General features: G+C 46.6%; 1 protein-coding gene across 1 annotated transcript; it reads right to left on the bottom strand.

Annotated features, from left to right (window-relative positions):
* Nucleotides 1–467: 467 nt before the first annotated feature.
* LOC147987961 (uncharacterized) lies at nucleotides 468–11,554 on the bottom strand. The gene is made up of 2 exons (XM_087542560.1): nucleotides 10,729–11,554; nucleotides 468–484 (listed from the first exon to the last, which is right to left on the bottom strand). Exons 1-2 carry the CDS (start codon nucleotides 11,552–11,554, stop codon nucleotides 468–470), a joined length of 843 nt encoding a protein of 280 aa, XP_087398686.1.
* Between the last annotated feature and the right edge of the window lie 6,209 nt (nucleotides 11,555–17,763).

The following is a 17,763-nucleotide window of genomic DNA, read 5'->3' as shown; positions in this document are numbered from 1 at the left end:
CCCTCCAAGAGACGGCAACGGCAGATCGGGCTCGAGCTCGAGAGTTGCGCAGCTCCATGCTAGGCGACGGATCTTGGTGAGAGATTTCATGTCCTGTCCTAGCCAAGCAACCACCGCTAGCGCCTCTCACGCTCTCTTTTTTAGGGAAAAGGCAGACGCCCGACTTTATAAATAAAGCCACCAACCACAATAGCAAAGAAACGACAACCAACATATAAGAGTACCACCCAACTGGTCCGAATAAGCTAAACAACCAACAAAGCATGCACATAGGCCAAGGGGTTCACGGCACACACGCCAACATCGAAAGAAAAGATAAAGTGGCGCGCAGGCCAACCACCTACAGCAAACCATGATAGATGCGCAACGAGGATTAGGCCCGGGAAGCATGATCTTGCTGGGTCAAGGAGAAAGCAGAAGCCCGTACTCTCGATATAAGTACCTCTGTTGCGTCCCGATCGACATCCTTAGTCAATAGTTTTCACTATTGCAAGAACATACACAATTTGAATAAACAATCAGCCGTTGTTAGGGAAAACATGCTCGATGGTAAATTTGTTTCTAGTGGTCCACAAAACCCAACACAGTGTAGAGAACCCAAACCAGAACATGCGTTTGTTCTCTCCACGCAATCCGTTCGACATACCACGGAGCTCAGAAAAGGAGTTGGGGGGCCCAAGAGAAACCCAACCGAGACCCAATACAACACCAAGCTAGCATAGCCAAAACACAACCAAAGAAGGCATGATCCGAGTCCTCAAGAGACGCACAGAGGGCGCACCGATCAGAACTAGACCAGTTCCGCTTACGAATTTGATTAGCCACAACTAGACCGATAAATCAGACCTATTCGTATAATTGCAAACAAAATAGGATGATAGTACATATTACGTAACAAGGTCCACAAAACATAAATAAACATAGTTTTTGCAAACATCGTGCTATGAATAGGTCTGATTTATCGGTAGATTCCCGATAAATCGCTTGTTAGAATGATAAATCGGTCCAAAAGATAAACGGCAAAGATAAGGCACAATCTTATCGGTCACCCCCCGATTAGTGATAAATCGGAAGATTAATCGGTGAATCGGAAGGTTTCTTGAACAGTGGTGCCAATAGTCATCAACTTCCTTATCTGATGTCATATGTGTGTCTCATGCTCCCTTAGAACTAATATTCAGTGACGTATGGGGTCATGCCAGAGATTCCTTTGAGATGAAAAAAAATACTATGTTAGTTTTTTCGATGATTATAGTAAGTTTACTTGGATATGCTTGCTCAAACTCAAATCTGATTTTTTTTCTATATTTCAAGAATTCCGGAAACTTGTTGAGCGGCAGAAAAATTCTCATAGTCCAAAGTGACTAGGGAGGGGAGTATGAAAAACTCAACTCTTTCTTCCGAAGCATAGACATGGAACATCATGTTTCCTGCCCACATCCACATCAACAAAACGCATCTGCTGAACACAAGCATCATCATATTGTTGAAGTAGGGCTTTCCCTTGTTGCTCATGCCTCTATACCTCTTAATATTGGGATGAGGCGTTCATTGCTTCCACATATCTTATAAATCGTTTACCTAGCAAGGTCATTGGCAATACGACTCCATTAGAGAGATGGTTTCATCAAAAACCAGATTATGAGTCTCTCAAAGTTTTCAAGTGTGCATGCTACCCAAATCTCCGTCCTTACAACTGTCACAAGCTTGAGTTTGTTCTACCCAATGCGTCTTTATCGGTTATAGTAATCTTCACAAAGGTTAGAAGCGTCTAGAAATCTCATCTGGATGCATTTATATCTCTCAGGATGTTGTTTTTGATGAAAAAATGTTTCATTTTGCTGCACTTCATCCCAATGTAGGAGCTCTCCTTTGCTCAGAAATTTCCCTTCTTTCCGATCCTACACCTCCTGCTCATGGGGGAGAAATAATAGAAAATGATCAACTGATTGAGGGAAATATGCCCTAGAGGCAATAATAAAGTTATTATTTATTTCCTTATATCATGATAAATGTTTATTATTCATGCTAGAATTGTATTAACCGGAAACATAATACATGTGTGAATACATAGACAAACAGAATGTCACTAGTATGCCTCTACTTGACTAGCTCGTTAATCAAAGATGGTTATGTTTCCTAACCAATGAACAAAGAGTTGTTATTTGATTAACGGGATCACATCATTAGGTGAATGATCTGATTGACATGACCCATTCCATTAGCTTAGCACCCGATCGTTTAGTATGTTGCTATTGCTTTCTTCATGACTTATACATGTTCCTATGACTATGAGATTATGCAACTCCCGTTTGCCGGAGGAACACTTTGTGTGCTACCAAATGTCACAACGTAAATGGGTGATTATAAAGGTGCTCTACAGGTGTCTCCAAAGGTAGATGTTGGGTTGGCGTATTTCGAGATTAGGATTTGTCACTCCGATTGTCGGAGAGGTATCTCTGGGCCCTCTCGGTAATGCACATCACATAAGCCTTGCAAGCATTGCAACTAATCAGTTAGTTGCGAGATGATGTATTACGGAACGAGTAAAGAGACTTGCCGGTAACGAGATTGAACTAGGTATTGGATACCGACGATCGAATCTCGGGCAAGTAACATACCGATGACAAAGGGAACACCGTATGTTGTTATGCGGTCTGACTGATAAAGGTCTTCGTAGAATATGTAGGAGACAATATGGGCATCCAGGTCCCGCTATTGGTTATTGACCGGAGATTCATCTCAGTCATGTCTACATTGTTCTCGAACCGTAGGGTCCGCACGCTTAATGTTACGATGACAGTTATTATGAGTTTATGCATTTTGATGTACCGAAGGTTGTTCGGAGTCCCGGATGTGATCACGGACATGACGAGGAGTCTCGAAATGGTCGAGACATAAAGATCGATATATTGGAAGCCTATATTTGGACATCGGATTCATTCCGGGTGAAATCGGGATTTTACCGGAGTACCGGGGGGGTGGGTTACCGGAACCCCCCCAGGGGTTATTGGGCCTACATGGGCCATAAGGGAGAAGAGGAGGGCCGGCCAGGGCAGGCCGCGCGCCCCCTCCCCCCTAGTCCGAATAGGACAAGGAAGGGGGGGGGGCGGCGCCCCCCTTTCCTCTCCCCCTTCCCCCTTTCCTTCTCCAACAAGGCAAGAGGAGGGGAGTCCTACTCCCGGTGGGAGTAGGACTCCTCCAGGCGCACCCCTAGGGGGCCGGCCGCACCTCCCCCTCCCTCCTTTATATACGGGGGCAGGGGGCACCCTAGAACACACAAGTTGATCTTCGTGATCGTTCCTTAGCCGTGTGCGGTGCCCCCCTCCACCATATTCCACCTCGATCATATCGTTGCAGTGCTTAGGCGAAGCCCTGCGTCGGTAGAACATCACCATCGTCACCACGCCGTCGTGATGATGGAACTCATCCCCGAAGCTTTGCTGGATCGGAGCCCGGGGAGCGTCATCGAGTTGTACGTGTGCTAAGAACTCGGAGGTGCCGGAGTAACGGTGCTTGGATCGGTCGGATCGGGAAGACGTACAACTACTTCCTCTACGTTGCGTCAACGCTTCCGCTTCGGTCTATGACGGTACGTAGACAACACTCTCCCCTCTCGTTGCTATGCATCACCATGATCTTGCGTGTGCGTAGGAAATTTTTGGAAATTACTACGTTCCCCAATAGTGGCATCTGAGCCTAGGTTTTATATGTTGATGTTATATGCACGAGTAGAACACAAGTGAGTTGTGGGCGATATAAGTCATACTTCTTACCAGCATGTCATACTTTGGTTCGGCGGTATTGTTGGACGAAGCGGCCCGGACCAACATTACGTGTACGCTTACGCGAGACCGGTTTTCCCGACATGCTTTGCACAGAGGTGGCTTGCGGGTGACAGTTTCTCCAACTTTAGCTGAACCGAGTGTGGCTACGCCCGGTCCTTGCGAAGGTTAAAACAGCACCAACTTGACAAACTATCGTTGTGGTTTTGATGCGTAGGTAAGATTGGTTCTTGCTTAAGTCCGTAGCAGCCACGTAAAACTTGCAACAACAAAGTAGAGGATGTCTAACTTGTTTTTGCAGGGCATGTTGTGATGTGATATGGTCAAGACATGATGCTAAATTTTATTGTATGAGATGATCATGTTTTGTAACCGAGTTATCGGCAACTGGCAGGAGCCATATGGTTGTCGCTTTATTGTATGCAATGCAATCGCGCTGTAATGCTTTACTTTATCACTAAGCGGTAGCGATAGTCGTAGAAGCATAAGATTGGCGAGACGACAATGATGCTACGATGGAGATCAAGGTGTCACGCCGGTGACGATGGTGATCACGACGGTGCTTCGAAAGATGGAGATCACAAGCACAAGATGATGATGGCCATATCATATCACTTATATTGATTGCATGTGATGTTTATCTTTTATGCATCTTATCTTGCTTTGATTGACGGTAGCATTATAAGATGATCTCTCACTAATTATCAAGAAGTGTTCTCCCTGAGTATGCACCGTTGCGAACGTTCTTCGTGCTGAGACACCACGTGATGATCGGGTGTGATAGGCTCTACGTTCAAATACAACGGGTGCAAAACAGTTGCACATGCGGAATACTCAGGTTATACTTGACGAGCCAAGCATATACAGATATGGCCTCGGAACACGGAGACCAAAAGGTCGAGCGTGAATCATATAGTAGATATGATCAACATAGTGATGTTCACCAATGAAACTACTCCATCTCACGTGATGATCGGACATGGTTTAGTTGATTTGGATCACGTAATCACTTAGAGGATTAGAGGGATGTCTATCTAAGTGGGAGTTCTTTTAGTAAATTAATTGAACCTAAATTTATCATGAAACTTAGTACCTGATAGTATCTTGCTTGTTTATGTTTGATTGTAGATAGATGGCTTGTGCTGTTGTTCCGTTGAATTTTAATGCGTTCCTTGAGAAAGCAAAGTTGAAAGATGATGGTAGCAATTACACGGACTGGGTCCATAACTTGAGGATTATCCTCATTGCTGCACAGAAGAATTACGTCCTGGAAACACCACTGGGTGCCAGGCCTACTGCTGGAGCAACACCAGATATTATGAACGTCTGGCAGAGCAAAGCTGATGACTACTCGATAGTTCAGTGTGCCATGCTTTACGGCTTAGAATCGGGACTTCAACGACGTTTTGAATGTCATGGAGCATATGAGATGTTCCAGGAGTTGAAGTTAATATTTCAAGCAAATGCCCGGATTGAGAGATATGAAGTCTCCAATAAGTTCTATAGCTGCAAGATGGAGGAGAACAGTTCTGTCAGTGAGCATATACTCAAAATGTCTGGGTATAATAATCACTTGATTCAATTGGGAGTTAATCTTTCAGATGATTGCGTCATTGACAGAATTCTCCAATCACTGCCACCAAGCTACAAGAGCTTCGTGATGAACTATAATATGCAAGGGATGAATAAGACTATTCCTGAGCTCTTCGCAATGCTGAAAGCTGCGGAGGTAGAAATCAAAAAGGAGCATCAAGTGTTGATGGTCAACAAGACCACTGGTTTCAAGAAAAGGGGCAAAGGGAAGAAGAAGGGGAACTTCAAGAAGAACAGCAAGCAAGTTGCTGCTCAAGAGAAGAAACCCAAGTCTGGACCTAAGCCTGAAACTGAGTGCTTCTACTGCAAGCAGACTGGTCACTGGAAGCGGAACTGCCCCAAGTATTTGGCGGATAAGAAGGATGGCAAGGTGAACAAAGGTATATGTGATATACATGTTATTGATGTGTACCTTACTAATGCTCGCAGTAGCACCTGGGTATTTGATACTGGTTCTGTTGCTAATATTTGCAACTCGAAACAGGGACTACGGATTAAGCGAACACTGGCAAAGGACGAGGTGCCGATGCGCGTGGGAAACGGTTCCAAAGTCGATGTGATCGCGGTCGGCACGCTACCTCTACATCTACCTTCGGGATTAATATTAGACCTAAATAATTGTTATTTGGTGCCAGCGTTAAGCATGAACATTATATCTGGATCTTGTTTGATGCGAGACGGTTATTCATTTAAATCTGAGAATAATGGTTGTTCTATTTATATGAGTAATATATTTTATGGTCATGCACCCTTAAAGAGTGGTCTATTTTTGTTGAATCTCGATAGTAGTGACACACATATTCATAGTGTTGAAACCAAAAGATGCAAAGTTGATAATGATAGTGCAACTTATTTGTGGCACTGCCGTTTAGGTCATATCGGTGTAAAGCGCATGAAGAAACTCCATACTGATGGACTTTTGGAACCACTTGATTATGAATCACTTGGTACTTGCGAACCGTGCCTCATGGGCAAGATGACTAAAACACCGTTCTCCGGTACTATGGAGAGAGCAACAGATTTGTTGGAAATCATACATACAGATGTATGTGGTCCGATGAATATTGAGGCTCGTGGCGGATATCGTTATTTTCTCACCTTCACAGATGACTTAAGCAGATATGGGTATATCTACTTAATGAAACATAAGTCTGAAACGTTTGAAAAGTTCAAAGAATTTCAGAGTGAAGTTGAAAATCATTGTAACAAGAAAATAAAGTTTCTACGATCTGATCGTGGAGGAGAATATTTGAGTTACGAGTTTGGTGTACATTTAAAAAATTGTGGAATAGTTTCGCAACTCACGCCACCCGGAACACCACAGCGTAATGGTGTGTCAGAACATCGTAATCGTACTTTACTAGATATGGTGCGATCTATGATGTCTCTTACTGATTTACCGCTATCGTTTTGGGGATACGCTCTAGAGATGGCCGCATTCACGTTAAATAGGGCACCATCAAAATCCGTTGAGACGACGCCTTATGAACTGTGGTTTGGCAAGAAACCAAAGTTGTCGTTTCTGAAAGTTTGGGACTGCGATGCTTATGTGAAAAAGCTTCAACCTGATAAGCTCGAACCCAAATCGGAGAAATGTGTCTTCATAGGATATCCAAAGGAAACTATTGGATACACCTTCTATCACAGATCCGAAGGCAAGACTTCTGTTGCTAAATTTGGAAACTTTCTGGAGAAGGAGTTTCTCTCGAAAGAAGTGAGTGGGAGGAAAGTAGAACTTGACGAGGTAACTATACCTGCTCCCTTATTGGAAAGTAGTGCATCACAGAAAACTGTTTCAGTGACACCTACACCAGTTGGTGAGGAAGCTAATGAAGATGATCATGAAACTTCAGAACAAGATACTACTGAACCTCGTAGATCAACCAGAGTGAGATCCGCGCCAGAGTGGTACGGTAATCCTGTTCTGGAAGTTATGCTACTAGATCATGATGAACCTACGAACTATGAAGAAGCGATGGTGAGCCCAGATTCCGCAAAATGGCTTGAAGCCATGAAATCTGAGATGGGATCCATGTATGAGAACAAAGTATGGACTTTGGTTGACTTGCCCGATGATCGGCAAGCAATTGAGAATAAATGGATCTTCAAGAAGAAGACTGACGCTGACGGTAATATTACTGTCTACAAAGCTCGACTTGTCGCAAAAGGTCTTCGGCAAGTTCAAGGGATTGACTACGATGAGACCTTCTCACCCGTAGTGATGCTTAAGTCTGTCCAAATCATGTTAGCAATTGCCGCATTTTATGATTATGAAATTTGGCAGATGGATGTCAAAACTGCATTCCTGAATGGATTTCTGGAAGAAGAGTTGTATATGATGCAACCAGAAGGTTTTGTCGATCCAAAGGGAGCTAACAAAGTGTGCAAGCTCCAGCGATCCATTTACGGACTGGTGCAAGCCTCTCGGAGTTGGAATAAACGCTTTGATAGTGTGATCAAAGCATTTGGGTTTATACAGACTTTCGGACAAGCCTGTATTTATAAGAAAGTGAGTGGGAGCTCTGTAGCATTTCTGATATTATATGTGGATGACATATTACTGATTGGAAATGATATAGAATTTCTGGATAGCATAAAGGGATACTTGAATAAGAGTTTTTTCAATGAAAGACCTCGGTGAAGCTGCTTACATATTAGGCATAAAGATCTATAGAGATAGATCAAGACGCTTAATTGGACTTTCACAAAGCACATACCTTGACAAGATTTTGAAAAAGTTCAAAATGGATCAAGCAAAGAAAGGGTTCTTGCCTGTGTTACAAGGTGTGAAGTTGAGTCAGACTCAATGCCCGACCACTGCAGAAGATAGAGAGAAAATGAAAGATGTTCCTGTTGGGGAACGTTGCAGAAAACAAAAAATTTCCTACTCGTTTCACCAAGATCATCTAGGAGTTCATCTAGCAACGAGTCATCGGATGCATCTACATACCTTTGTAGATGGCGCACGGAAGCGTTCAAAAGAACGGTGATGATGTAGTCGTACTCGACGTGATCCAAATCACCGATGACCAGCGCCGAACGGACGGCACCTCCGCGTTCAACACACGTACGGGACAGGAGACGTCTCCTCCTTCTTGATCCAGCAAGGGGGGAGGAGAGGTTGATGAAGATCCAGCAGCACGACGGCGTGGTGGTGGATGCAGGGCGTCACAGAAGCAGGGCTTCGCCAAGACTACGAGGGAGAGACGTAACGGGGAGAGAGGGAGGCGCCAGGGGCTGGTGTGAAATCCCTCCTCTCCCCCCCCCCCCCACTATATATAGGGGTGCCAGGGGGGTTGGTGCGCAGCCTAGGAGATCTGATCTCCTAGGTGCGGCGGCCAGGGGAGGGTTTCCCTCCCCCCCAAGGCACCTCGGGGAGCCTTCCAACACTTGGACTCCTCCTTGGTGGAAACCCTAGGCGCATGGGCCTAGTAGGGCTGGTGCCCTTGGCCCATGTAGGCCAAGGCGCACCCCCTACAGCCCATGTGGCCCCCCGGGACAGGTGGCCCCACCCGGTGGGCCCACGGGACCCCTCCGGTGGTCCCGGTACAATACCGATAACCCCGAAACTTGTCCCGATGGCCGAAACATCACTTCCTATATATAATTCTTTACCTCCGTACCATTCCGGAACTCCTCGTGACGTCCGGGATATCATCCAGGACTCCGAACAACATTCGGGTTACTGCATATACATATCTTCACAACCCTAGCGTCATCGAACCTGAAGTGTGTAGACCCTACGGGTTCGGGAGACAAGCAGACATGACCGAGACGACTCTCCGGTCAATAACCAACAGCGGGATCTGGATACCCATGTTGGCTCCCACATGCTCCACGATGATTTCATCGGATGAACCACGATGTCGAGGATTCAATCAACCCCGTATGCAATTCCCTTTGTCAATCGATATGTTACTTGCCCGAGATTCGATCGTCGGTATCCCAATACCTCGTTCAATCTCGTTACCGGCAAGTCACTTTACTCGTACCGTAATGCATGATCCCGTGACCAGACACTTGGTCATTTTGAGCTCATTATGATGATGCATTACCGAGTGGGCCCAGCGATACCTCTCCGTCATACGGAGTGACAAATCCCAGTCTTGATCCATGTCAACCCAACAGACACTTTCGGAGATACCCGTAGTCTACCTTTATAGTCACCCAGTTACGTTGTGACGTTTGGTATACCCAAAGCACTCCTACGGTATCCGGGAGTTACACGATCTCATGGTCTAAGGAAAAGATACTTTGACATTGGAAAACTCTAGCAAACGAACTATACGATCTTGTGCTATGTTTAGGATTGGGTCTTGTCCATCACATCATTCTCCTAATGATGTGATCTCGTTACCAATGACATCCAATGTCCATAGTCAGGAAACCATGACTATCTATTGATCAACGAGCTAGTCAACTAGAGGCTTACTAGGGACATGTTGGTGTCTGTTATTCACACATGTATTACGATTTCCGGATAACACAATTATAGCATTAATAAAGACAATTATCATGAACAAGGAAATATAATAACAATGCTTTTATTATTGCCTCTAGGGCATATTTCCAACAGTCTCCCACTTGCACTAGAGTCAATAATCTAGTTACGTTGTGATGAATCGAACACCCATGGAATTCTGGTGTTGATCATGTTTTGCTCGAGGGAGATGTTTAGTCAACGGATCTGCTACATTCAGGTCCGTGTGCACTTTACAAATCTCTATGTCTCCATCTTGAACATTTTCACGAATGGAGTTGAAGCGACGCTTGATGTGCCTTGTCTTCTTGTGAAACCTGGGCTCCTTGGCAAGAGCAATAGCTCCAGTGTTGTCACAGAAGAGCTTGATCGGCCCCGACGCATTGGGTATGACTCCTAGGTCGGTGATGAACTCCTTCACCCATATTGCTTCATGTGCTGCCTCCGAGGCTGCCATGTACTCCGCTTCACATGTAGATCCCGCCACGACGCTTTGCTTGCAACTGCACCAGCTAACTGCCCCACCATTCAAAATATACACGTATCCGGTTTGTGACTTAGAGTCATCCAGATCTGTGTCGAAGCTAGCGTCGACGTAACCCTTTACGACGAGCTCTTCGTCACCTCCATAAGCGAGAAACATTTCCTTAGTCCTTTTCAGGTACTTCAGGATATTCTTGACCGTTGTCCAGTGTTCCTTGCGGGGATTACTTTGGTACCTTCCTACCAAACTTACGGCAAGGTTTACATCAGGTCTGGTACACAGCATGGCATACATAATAGAACCTATGGCTGAGGCATAGGGGATGACACTCATCTCTTCTATTTCTTCTGCCGTGGTCGGACATTGAGCTGAACTCAATTTCATACCTTGCAACACAGGCAAGAACCCCTTCTTAGACTGATCCATATTGAACTCTTTGAGCTCATCATCCATCCACTCTTTGAGTTGCTCCGTTTGTGATTTCGTTTCCTGCTCGTCAGCAGCGTGCTCCACCTCCACAATCGGAGGCTTCTTCGAGGGCCTCTTCTTTCTTCTCCGCCGCTTGCAGTTCTCCCTCTGCCTCTCCAACTCCCTCTCCGCCTCCATCACCCTCTCATACTCCTCCTCATCCTCCACCGTAAACATCATAGCCAACTCATTCTTGTAAAGGCTGGGTCTAGCGAGGACACTGGAGGAGAGACGCAAGAATTCGTTGGTCAGCATCATCTGATCCCTCGCTGCATCCTTGTTCCTTATCCTATCCCTATCCTCCTTATCTTCCTTCCTCTTCTCCTCTGCCGCCTCCTCAGTAGCCTTGTAGAAATCCTTGGAGATTTTCTTTAATATGGATGTTGTGGTAACCAGCTCATCGGCCGTGTACAAGGAGATGCGGGCATGCGAAATCCAAAGATATTGTGACATGGATAGCAGCCGGTGGCCCAGGTCCTCCGTGTCTCGGAGGATGGAATCGACGAGTTCTTTCTCGTCGTCTCTAACCTGCGGCGAGTCCGTGTTCTTCTTCTTGTGTACAGGAACGGACATTGTGTTGTCGGCCATGAATCCCTTCCATGTTATTGTTCCAGAGAGGATATCCTCCCAGCGAGAAATCGTGGGAGTAAGGTTCCCAAGCAAGCCTTTGCGCTCCCTCTCGAGCGAGATGATATCCTGTATCAGCGTCGATAACTCATCAGATTCATCTTTCCCGGATTCCATCTCGGACAAGATCGACCCACCGGCGGCCGCCGCTCTTTGTTTCCGCCGCCGCTAGACGCGCGGTTATTCGCACAAAGGAAAAAAGAAACCCTTGGAGAATCCTACACAAATACGCTTGTGCACAGGTGGATCGTTTCTTCTTGACGTACGTAGCTAGGACAAAGCAGGCACGTACGAAGCAACCAGCCGCCGGCTTGTTCGATCCAACACACAAGTCGACGGTCGCACCTATCAGTTTATTGCTTTTCTCGAGTCGATTCGATCGGGGTTTACAGGGGGGACCACGTAATTATTTACAGTATATAGCTACTATTAATTCAACCTATACGCAGCCGACTCGGCCACAACTACAAGTCCATGCCGGACTCGACTTCCTAATCGTGATTATCTCCAACAGAGAATTGGGCTACATGAGTAGGCCCTCTTGCACGGGAAGCACAAATTGGGCTACTGGATCTGGAACTGCCTCAAAGTGTCGGGCGCACAGGTGCGCGACCACACGGGCCGGCCCATCTCACACTGTTCGAATCCCTTGGGAGTTTCGAATTTGTGAAAGTCCTAGAAGATTCATTCCCAGCCGGTTTTACCGGTTTTGGGAACCGTCCAGAAGGTTCCTTGTACGGTTTTTTTTGTTTTTTTCGTTTTTCTGTTTCTGTTTCTTTCTTTCTTTTCCTTTCATTTTTGTTTTCGTTTTTTTCTTTTCCACAAAAGTTGGGATATAAAAAAATCACAAATCCTTAAAAATTTCTGGGAATTAAGAAAATGTTAACATTATGAAACAATTGGTTCATAAAATCCGAAAATGTTAGCAAATTTCAAAAATGTTCGTTTCAAAGTTTTGCTCACAAATCGAAATGTGTTCTATTTTTTAAAAGATTGTCCGTGTTACCAAAAAATGTTCACACATTCAAAATATTTTAGTGTATTAAGAAAGTTCTTGCATTTCAAAAAATGTTCATGTTTTCTTCAGGTTTTCATAAAATGTTCAGAGTTTCAAATTTTGTTCACCCTTTCAATAAATGTTCTAAATTTCAAAAACTGTTCACGTTTTCAAAAAACTTATCGTTTAAAATTTTGTTTGTGTTTTCAAAAAATTGTTCAGAATGTTAATTTTTGTTCTCATTTTTAAAAATTTGGTTTAGAATTTCAAAATTTGTTCTAATTTTTCAAAGTTTGTTTGTGTTTTCCAAAAATAAAGTTCTCATTTTCTAAAATTGTTCATAGATCAAAAGCTGTTCATAGATATAAAAGTTCTTTGTGAATTATAAAATGTTCGCGGATTTCAAAATATGTTCGTGATTTCTAATTTTGTTTCCTACGTGTTGTTTGTATCGTTGTTCCTCGGGTTTCTATGTACATGTGAGACATTTTTTGAGACATCATTTTTAAAATACACAATAACATTTTAAAAAATATTTTTATGTCTACTTTTTTGTTCTATATCAAGACCAATTTTATACATGTTTAACATTTTCATAATACATGATTACATTTTTAATGAAAATGAATAAATTTTTTAATACATGCTTGATGTCTATTTTTTTCAAAAACATTGTATATTTTTTCATGTACATCTAAAAAATTATTTTATGTAGGTATAACATTTTCCAAATGCACGATTCAATTTTTTTAATGACACATACATTTTTTTGAAACGTATGAATATTTTGAAAGTGTCACGAGATTTGTTTTGTATGCTATCAACATTTTCATATACATTGCAAACATTTATTTTATATATGTCTAACTTTTTATAATATCACACAATATTTTTGAAACACGTGATATTTTTAAAATGTCAAAACAATTATATACTATCAACAGTTTTTATTTTGAATTAAGTTAATTTTTTCACATTGTGTTAAGATATTAAAAATTCAATTTTTAAATTTTGTTTGTAAAAAAACGGAAAGACAAACTTACCGGTAACCACCTGGACCGGCCCATTCGCGAAGCCCTGACGCGAGCGGTCGCTGCAGCTCGCGTCAGGCGATGTATGACCCTTCCCTCAAAAAAAAGGGCACTGCCCAGCGCCGGCGCGCCAGCCCAGTTTTTTGGCCGGTCACATCTGATGCATTAGATTCGGTTGTTACCCACCGTCAGATCAAGCCTTTTGCTTTTTTTTTTCTTAAACAAAACGGCATCCGATCCAAAATAGCATCGATGACGCTCGAGGCCGGACCTTGAAGCTCCCGCCGGCCTCGACGCCGGCTGCCGTCCCCTTGAAGCATCAGCAACTCGCCGTTGGGTGCCGTCCCCGCCGCCGGACGGCATCCTCGCAGGACCCGTGCTCGTCGGTTCCAGCAGGACCTCGTCCGAACACCCTGCCGTCGTTCTGTGGAAGCACCGTCGTTGTAGAACGCTCGACCCTTACGTCGTTGCAGCAAATTAGCCGCCACCGCCGGCCGTAGGTCCTGGTGTTGCCGCTCACAAATTCCTTACCGATTGAATCTTTTTCCTTGCCGGTTGAAGTTTATCATGGTTCAAAGTTTTTCTTCCACACTCATTTGAAGCTTTTCCATGCTTGAAGCTTACTCCTTTGCCTGTTGAAACTTTTTTCATGGTTCAAAGTTTTTCTTCCACACCAATTTGAAGCTTTTCCATGCTTGAAGCTTACTCCTTTGCCGGTTGAAGCTTTTTCGCATACCGGTTGAAGCTTTTTCGCATACCGTTTGAAGCTTTTTTGCATCTGCCGTCGCCGGCCACAAGTACGCCGTCGTTGGTTGCAGCACATCATTCTGACAGTAGTAGCCTTTTTTTTGTTGCTGGACGCAGCTTTTCGCGGCGTGGGTTGCAACTTTCCTCATCTCCCGGTTGCAGCTGTTTGTTGTCGTGGGCCACCAAACTACACCGCCGAAGATTGTAGCAAATAGCGACGCCGGTTGTAGCAAAAAAATGATATAGTTGTAGCAAAAACCAGCTGTGTTTCCAACTCACTTATTGGTTGCAGCAAAAAACAACTATGGTTCCAGCTCTGAATTTGGCCGGTTGAAGCAAAACAAAATGCTAGTTCCAGCATCGTTATCCGCTCGCTGGCATCACAACCTTCGCCGTGGTCATCCATGGAGACTCGTCGGCACGGCTTGGCACGGCGCCCCCGGCGCGGTCCCTGCACCTCCATCGCGGCGCCCCGGCACGGTCCAAGCACCTCTGTTGCAGCAGAGTTTGTGCATCGCGGTGCGGAGATTGAAAAAAAAATCACGCGGTGGAGCCATCTACAGGAGCGCTTCTGGAGATAGGAGCCGATGCACTGCAGCAAACGAGTGAGCCACGTTTGTTTCGGGAGGAGATAAGATAGGAGCGGTGATGGGCCAAAAAAAGTCACGCGTGGGTGGTTGACCCTCGGCGAATAAGATGCAGCGTTCGATCGTGTTTAATCAGAAGGCGCTCGTGCGTCCGGCGGAGCGTTCGGTCGGCGCGCCGAACGCAAACATTTACCAAAAGAAAAGGCGATGTATGACCCACACCAAACAGCGAGCGAGCAAGCAAACACTCTGTTCTTCCTGCTGGCCTACATCCGCTGGCTGTCCACGAGCACGAAAATACAGAATCTTTCTATTTTTTTGGGCTTGGTGTCCATGTGAGTGCCAGGATGGTCGGCCTAGCCGCCTAGGAATCATCCTAGGATTCTGAACTACCGTCCGGCAGAATCTTTTTTTTTTTTTGCCGGGGTTAAAAGCAGCCACACATGCATATGATTGACTTTGCGACGGCCGCTGGATTGTTTGATTGGACGGTACATATCGTCCGTGGAGCAGTTTCGGTTTGGAAAGGGATAGTCAGCCTAGCCGCTTAAAGCAACTCCAATGCGCCGATTCAAATGGACCGCACTTTTGTTCGCTTTTTGTTCCTTTGGGTCGGCCGTTCGTTTGGCGTCCGTCCTATTTGAGATTTGAGTCGGCAGTCCGCCCAATGCGCCGACTCATTTCATATCCGCACGTAAATTTTGAAAAAGACCCGTGGCCATAGATCATGTCAGTGGCCATGTCGTCGCTCGAAGCTCATGCCGGCACCATGCCAGCGCCGACATACAATGCCAGCTTAAAAAAACACCACATAGTTCATACTGGCACACATGCCAGCACACAAAAGGGGTGTGACTTGAGTTCGATCATGCCATCGCGGCCCGTGGTCATATGCCAGCACACCTGCCGGCACACAAAAAAAGGATAGCGCTCGCCGCCATAGGTCACTCGTCGTCGAACTTGAGCATGTCGGCCTGCATCTTCTCGAACCACGGCCTTTTTCTTGGCGACACGGTGTTGAGATCCACCTTCATGATCTCCACCCCGGTCATCATGCTCGCGAGAGCCACTTCTTTCGCCTTGGTCTTGGCGCTGGCGCCTCGATCTCTAGCATCTTGGCTTGCTTCTCCGCCTCCATCTCAAGCATCTTGACTTGCTTCTCCGCATCCATCTCAAGTCTCCTCCTTTGGATCTCCATGAAGGCGTTCATTTGTTCTTCTTTGTATCGCCGATGCTCCTCCTCTCTTGAGTCCTTCTTGCTCATCATGCTCTCCAGCTTGCGATCAAGGCGTTCGACGCTGCATCCCGCTTGTCCTCCTTCTTGGAGTTGGTCTTCCCCCGCGATCGTGCCTTCTCGCCGTCCCCAACCTCCTCCACGGCTTGCTTCCCCCCCCCCCTCCCCCACGCGACTTGATGGCGGCATATTGCGCCTTGAACTTCCCCTCGTCTTTGATGACCCTCCAACAATGGGAGAGGTAGAAGCACTTGCCATTGTGTTGGACCTTGAATGCCTCCAAAGCTTGGAATGCCTACAAATGTATTTCATGCAAGTATATTGGCAAATGGATATGGAAATGGACACGCAAGCATAAGCGGAATGACACAAAAGAGAGCCGCTTGCTAGCATACCATGTCTTGCATGCCGATGCCTCTCACGGGGCGTGTCTTGATGCTCTCAAGAGTGGCACAAAACTAGTTGCATTCTTGTTGGATCACCCTTCATCGCCTCGAAATGGACACCCACCCACGCGTGCTTTGGATTTGGAACGGCCGAAACTTCTTGCGCTCATGGAACTCGCGGTGGACACGAATCCAAAAGGTTGATACCTTTTGTTCGGCAACCGTCTTGGGGTCTTGCCCAATGTCCCTCCAACACTCACAAAGGAGCTTGTCCTCGGCCGCCTTGTATGTCTTGGTCCGCTTGCTCTTGCGCTTCCGCTTCGCCCCGACGGCTTGGTTGGCGAGCTCGTCCTCGAACAAAGGATCCCCTTGGATGTCCAAGTCTTCCTCTTTCTCTTGTCCGTAGTCATCCAGAAACTCGTGGTCGAGGGGGAAGCCGTCCAGGTCGAAGCCGACCTGATCGTGCATGAAGGCGACCTAATCTTGATCAAAGGTGGACGGCGTGAACGGCCCTCGGCTGTCCTGCCTTTTTGTCTCGTTGAGATCGTAGCCGGCCCCGGTGGCACCGCCAGCGGCCGGCACACCACCCTCAAAGATGATGTTCTACATGTAGTTGTCGTCGCCGTCCTCCGGCATTACGTCGAACAGGTTGCGTGCGCTGGCAGCACGTCCGCTGGCATATGCCGCGAGCGTTTCCTCGCCCCTCTGGATGAAGAGCCACTGGCCACCGGTGTGGCGTTGAGATCGATGGGCGCGGACGCGGGCGTGGACGGCGCTACCAAGCTCACCTCGGGAGAGCATTCACCAGAGAGTCAGGAGGCCTGCGGGTACACGTAGAAGCCGGCCATCGGCTGCGTCGCCGACGCGCGGGGCGAGTCGAGCAGCACCATTCGAGGGAACACAGATGAGCCGGTGCTGGCCGCGGCCACGACGGCGTTGACGAGGTTGTGCTGGCCATGGTTTAACCCTAGCAGAATTAGCGACTCCCTCGTTGTCGCCGCGACGCGGGCATTGGTGGCCTCCTGCTGCGCGGCGGCGGTGATGGCAGCCACCGTGATGGCTTCGTCCCTTGCGTCCGTCGCGTGCCTCCGGCTCTTTCTCTTCGCCGACTCCCTTGCCCGCTCTTCGGCCGTCAGTTTCTTCTTCGTATTGGGCGCGACGGCGGTCTTGCGGGGGGCGCGAGGCTTGCCTTTGCTGGAGGGGGCAGACGTGATGCCGGACAAGGCGAGGGAGGCGAGGCCGGTGGCGGCGTCAAGGTCGGCGTCCATGACGAGCGGCGGGAGCGTGTGCGGGAGGGAGGGTTTTGGGGGATATGGAGGGAAATGGCGGGCCAAGGGGGAGGAG

This window comes from Triticum urartu, chromosome 2A (assembly GCF_056163025.1).
Source record: "Triticum urartu cultivar PI428250 chromosome 2A, HENAU_Tu73, whole genome shotgun sequence".
Taxonomy (NCBI): Eukaryota; Viridiplantae; Streptophyta; class Magnoliopsida; order Poales; family Poaceae; genus Triticum; species Triticum urartu.
The sequence above is the reverse complement of the archived record's forward strand: the minus strand, read 5'-3'. Positions and strand labels throughout refer to the sequence as shown.